Consider the following 6,407-nt stretch of genomic DNA (forward strand, 5'->3'; position numbering starts at 1 on the left):
GATTAAAAAAAAGAGAGTAGTTTAACAAGTGATTTTTCACTCCTCTTTCTCAAAAAAGGTTCTATTTTTATTCTTTTTTATATATTTAGTTATTTACTTAATTAGTTAATTTATTATTATTTGTTAATTAAGTTTATGTTATTATATGTTAGTTTGTATATTTAGTTTTTTTATTAGTTAATTATTTAATTATAATTTTATATTATTTATACTAGGATGTTAGTATTATTGTTCTGAATTTTAATATTTTATTTTAAATTGAAATATAATTTTTATATTTTATAAAGATTTAGACTGTAATTTATACTTTTTGCTAAATATATTTTAAATTATAGGAACTTATTTGGCCATTTGAATTATGAGTAAGTTCAAAACCATTGATACATTTTTTAAAAGAAAAGATCAAGAGAATGAAGATGCTTCTACTATTACTACTCCAATACTTGAGGGGTCATCAAATTTCATTACTTCAAGTTCTTCATTGAATAGCTCAAAGCGTCCACGACTTCTTCCAAATCAACTGGATGTTTTTCGTTTGGAAAGAGATCCTGGAATGCGACCAATGATTTGGAAGTTTCCTCCAAATAAAAGAGATGAAATCCGTCGGACTTATATTAAAGTTGGGCCAAATCAGCCAATTCTTGATAATTATCCATTTTCTGGTGATAAAAGTCATCGTCGCTTTCAAGATTCATGGTTTAAATTGTTCCCATCTTGGTTAGAATATTCTATAGAAGATGATGCTATATATTGTTTTCCGTGCTTTCTTTTTGCTAAGGAACCTTCAATCAATACAGGTTCAAATGCTTTTATTGAGAATGGTTTCAGGAATTGGAAGAAAGTAAATAGTGGAAAAGAATGTGCTCTTTTGAATCACATTGGCAAAGGTCCTAACTCATTCCATCATAAGGCGCTGAAATCATGTGATGATTTGATGAAACAATCACAACATATTGACAGACTTCTTCATAAGCAAACATCAGAAGAGATTGAAAAGAATCGAATTCGACTAGGAGCATCTATAGATTGCATTAGATGGTTGACATTTCAAGGTTGTGCATACAGAGGACATGATGAAAGCCAAAGTTCAAGCAACAGAGGTAACTTTTTGGAAATGTTAAAATTTTTGGGATCTTACAATGAAAGAGTGAAACAGAATGTTTTGGAAAATGCTCCAAAAAATGCTAAGTATACTTCAAATGATGTCCAAAAAGAAATTCTACATATTCTTGCTACTAAGGTGAGAAATTCAATTAGAGAAGAGATTGGAGATGCCAAATTTTGTATTATTGTTGATGAAGCTAGAGATGAATCTAAAAAGGAGCAAATGGCCATTGTTTTGAGATTTGTTACTCTAGATGGTTTTGTTAAAGAGAGATTTTTTGATCTTGTGCATGTCACTGATACTTGTGCAACAACTTTAAAGAAAGAATTGATTTCTGTCCTTTCTCATTATAATCTCCAAGTTGAAAATATTAGGGGTCAAGGGTATGATGGTGCTAGTAACATGCGGGGTGAGTGGAATGGTTTGCAAGCTTTATTTCTTAAAGATTCTCCACAAGCATACTATGTGCATTGTTTTGCTCATAGGTTACAATTAGCATTGGTGGCAGCTTCAAGAGAGGTACTTCAAATTCATGAATTTTTTACTCAATTAAACTCTATTGTCACTATTGTTAGTGCTTCTTCAAAAAGACATGATCAATTACAAGAAGCTCAAGCAATTGAAAATGCAAACTTGGTTGCTCAAAATGAATTAGAAACAGGCAAAGGTGCGAATCAAATAAGCACTTTACAAAGAGCTGGGGATACTCGATGGAGCTCTCACTTTAATTCTATTTGCAGTTTGGTAAAAATGTTTACTGCTACCAATATTATTCTCAATAATATCATTGAAGACGGGACAACTTATGCACAAAGAGGTGAGGCTTATGGTGTTAGTAAAATATTATTGTCATTTGAATTTGTTTTCACTTTGCACTTGATGAAAGAGATTATGGGAATCACTAATGTTCTTTGCCAAGCACTGCAACAACAATCTCAAGATATTCTTAATGCAATGCATATTATTTCTACATCAAAGTTACTTCTTCAACAATTAAGAGATGGTGGATGGTGCAATTTTCTTGCAAATGTTAAAGATTTTTGTGAAAAACATGAAATTGAAGTCCCTAATATGAGTGCACAATATGTTTTTGGAAGAGGTCGATCTCGTCAACCAAGTGTGACAGTTGAGCATCATTATCGAATAGATGTATTCTTGGCAACAATTGACTCTCAAATACAAGAGTTGAATAGTAGATTTAATGAGCAAATAATAGAGCTTTTGACTTTGAGTTGTGCTTTGGATCCTAAGGACAATTTCAAATCATTCAATATTGAAGAAATCAGCAAGTTAGCAGAGAAGTTTTATCCCCTTGACTTTCCTTCTAATGAGCTAAATATTTTGAAATCTCAGTTGCAACATTATCAGCATGATATACCAAATCATTTGAAAGGCATTAGTACACTTTCTGAATTGTGCAACAAGTTGCAAGAAACGGGAAAATCAAGAACTTATCACATGGTTGATAGATTAATACGTCTTGTTTTGACTCTACCAGTGTCTACAGCAACAACAGAAAGAACTTTTTCAGCAATGAAAATTGTTAAGACAAGACTCCGAAGTAAGATGGCTGATGAATTTCTTGCAGACAATTTGGTCATCTATATAGAAAAAGAATTAGCAGCTATTTTTGACACAAATTCAATTATAGATGATTTTGAAAATAGAAAAAAACGTCGAATAGCCTTTTCATGATACAAAACTGTAAGTAGTAATTTTTATATATTATTGTCTTATTTTGATTGAGATTATATATATATATTTTTTTAATTTTATCAATAGAAATAGTAATATAAAATATAACACCGCCCCCCTGAATAGTTAGCCTAGCTCCGCCCCTGATTAAATCTGATTTGTGAAATATATTTGAATATATATATTATGTGTGTGTTTTTTTATTATTATTATTATCATATTTATAAATAGAAAACCGAATAGCTAATAGGTAATAATTATATAATATAATTTTCCCAAATAAATATCATGAAACCAATAGTGTGACCTAACTCCCTAATCCCTATCCACGAGCGCATACATATAAGCATGTTCTGATCTGTAGTAAAACATCACGGCGACACACGAGGCCAAGGTGGTCGGAAGGTGCCACGTGTACGGCCACAGACGGAGGGAACAGTGAAGAAAAGACGGTACTAGATTCTACCCAACAAGGCTCCGAAACATTGATCTTTTATCAGTTCATGTGCAAAATATATACATGTAAAAGCGTGACAAGTGTTAGGGTAATTTCTCGTAATGTCACGCTTCAATTCAAGCTACTCATGCACGCCTCATCTTATTGGCCATGCAATGTTTCTAATTAATGTTGTTTCCGCATCAAAACTTTTTTATCATGTGGTCTTTTATTTACACCTGTTCATTATTTCTTACGTAAGGTTTGAAATTTGAATAGACTGTTCCTATGCTAATGTTTGGAATGGAACAATAATGTAGAAATGAATAATTATTGCTACTGTACACAAAAAATATATATTATATGATGCATGGATTACCCTTTTTCTTTTCTTCACTCTATCATTTAGATGGTCCACCCACAAACCCTTCTAAATTTATAGCAAATGTCCTCAATATATAGTAGTGATGTTATCATACAAAATGAAAAGCACAACCAGTAAACTAAAGATATTAGACTGTTAATTAAAAATATTAATCAATATAAAATAAAATTATTGACTCTTAAATTTTTTTCAAACGAAAGTACTTGTTTATTTTTAAGAAGGTACAAATTCAGGTATAGTTAATTTTATGTAAAATTTATAGTTAAGAATAATTAAATAATTTAATTAATTTGACTAAATTTTTATAAAATAACTCTCAATATATTATCAATTTCACGTAAAATTGACTACACCTGAATTTTCACTTCCTAAGAATAGTGGCAAATGTTACTGTCTCAATGAAGTTAATGAAATACTCGTAACTCATAAGTAATGCTTTCGTGCCACTATTTTTAACTTGGATTCTGCTAAACAAACAATAAAAATTAATTATAAAAAAATTGTATATTTAAAATTTAAAAGTTCTATCAAATATTAAGTGATTATTATTTTTTAAATTTTTTTTAACTCAGATTTATCCTTTTTATTTTTTTGAGACACTGGTTCTCCTATATATTAACATCAAATTTCACTCTAAACACTAGTTGTTACACCATATATAACATGCAAATAAAATTTTGAGTGTGTGACAGTTCACATAAAGATGTTTTTTAACCATTAGGATAAGCGAATAATACTAAAAAATAATTTGATATATTTTATTAAATTATTATCTAATAATAATAAATTATCATATTCATAAGAAAATGTTTTAATATAAATATATAGGTAGTCAATGTATATGTCTAGTGTGCACGTAGTTTTTAAAAATTTAATTTAATTTTAATACACTATTAATCTAAAATAATTTACACATATATTTAATTATTTAATAACATATCAATAAAAATAAATATTTTTTATATTAACTATGTGAATAGTATTAAAAAAAATGAATGTAACTGCAATGCAATAGTATATCAAAATTAAACTCTTTAAAAATTAGATGATAATTTTTAATTGACTATGACACACGATATAAAAATCTTTACACTACTCCTCTATGCATATGATTACTGTACTACCCATTTATTATTTTAAAAGGGGCATGTATTATTATCTTTTATGTAGGGCATATATTACGTGGTTCTACATAAAATTAAATTGGAAGTTTTTGTCTTTTATTTTTTGACTGTATTTATGTTCCGCCATATTCACATAAAGTCCTGGCCTCTATAAAAACCTGGATCATGAGAAGAGTAGTGAGTTAAGCGTGTGATTGATTGGGGCCAGTTACACAGGGGGCAAAAAGACATGGCTCAATGCCACTACTCTTCAAGAAGCAGTGATGATGAGAAGAAGAAAGGTAAGAAACATTCTAGTAGCAGTGGCTTTGGAAGAAGATGTTCTAACACGTTGAGAGAGTTTAGAGGCAGATTCTACATTCTCAGAAGATGCACAACCATCTTGCTTTGCTGGCACAAGTATGGCTAGCTTAGCAGCTACCATGCATTACACATAATTTCTATTTATGTATGGGGTTCAATAATTATATATCATCACTACTTGTTTGAAATTAAGGTTGAAAAGTTAATTATTAATTTTCTATTCTATCTTCTTCTGTATATATCTTCTCATTCACGTGATGTATGCATGCTCATCAAGGGCTGTATTTAATGGTGTAATGTATAGTCTAGTTTTTTCACATGGACTGCCTAACTATACATATATATATAACTCTATGTATCTATATATTATTATTAGTTTTAATTTCCAAAAAATCAAAGCATGAAGGGTAGTCTACTGCTGAGTGTTCAGTTGCCATAACTATGTGCCGGATGTGTATGTTAGGAATTGGGTGAAAACTAAAGAGTAAAAGACCCGATCTTTATTACTCGTCTACTTAAATAAGTATTGAAATTTTAAATTTTATCTTATTTATTAGTGATTTATTAGTCAATAATAAATTTTTAAATAAAATTTTAGTTCATATCATATTAATTATTGATCTGCCAAACGAAAGAATACTATAAAAAAAATGAATAATAATGCTGGTGGTGGCAATTCCTCTTTATTATTATTGTGGCATTTTTTCAATATTTATATGATGAACCAACCTGAGATAATATATATTATCCAACATAGATAGTCTTGTAAGTTGTAATTAAATAACAAACATAATTTTACAAATAATATTTTTTTTTGTTGGGTAATAATAATTCATCTAATTTAATTTTGAGGAAATAATTAAAATAAGCTAAGTTAAGCCACTAAATTACTTAGCTATACATAGAGCCTATAAAACTTTTATTCCAACATATACATGTTTGTTTAATTTGGTGCAGAACCAAAAATGGGCAAATATGGTACTCCAAAAAGGGCTATAATAAATCTGTGTCCAGCTTTATCTCCTTTAATAACCACACAAATTGAGCCTATTGTGGAAAAAATAGTTACTTCTGAAATGTAGTTCTCATCCCCAAGATCAGACATTTATTTTTGCCAAACCTAGGTATAGTATATAGTAACCAGAAGTGTCATATAATCCATTTGGTTAGGCCCTTATAATTAAATAACAGAATTACATATATTTATATTGCTCTACTAAATTTGGCACACTCATTCTCAAACCATCATGTTTGAACCAAATAAATAATGATAACTGATGAGGCATATGCATGCAATGCAGTAGTTGCATAATAATAATAATAACAAAAGTTATGGAGTCACTGCTGAACCTACGAAGT

The 6,407-nt window shown here is 29.4% G+C and overlaps 1 protein-coding gene across 1 annotated transcript; it reads left to right on the forward strand.

Annotated features, from left to right (window-relative positions):
• The first annotated feature begins 358 nt into the window (after window positions 1-358).
• LOC148547103 (uncharacterized) lies at window positions 359-2,800 on the forward strand. Its single transcript, XM_088495300.1, has one exon. It carries the CDS (start codon window positions 359-361, stop codon window positions 2,798-2,800), a length of 2,442 nt encoding a protein of 813 aa, XP_088351426.1.
• The last annotated feature ends 3,607 nt before the right edge of the window (window positions 2,801-6,407 follow it).

Source organism: Arachis ipaensis, chromosome B8 (assembly GCF_059453495.1).
Source record: "Arachis ipaensis isolate K30076 ecotype BB chromosome B8, ASM5945349v1, whole genome shotgun sequence".
NCBI lineage: Eukaryota > Viridiplantae > Streptophyta > Magnoliopsida > Fabales > Fabaceae > Arachis > Arachis ipaensis.

Excerpts from the sequence above, each read along its gene's own strand:
- LOC148547103 (XM_088495300.1), top strand. The coding sequence starts at position 359 with ATGAGTAAGTTCAAAACCATTGATACATTTTTTAAAAGAAAAGATCAA.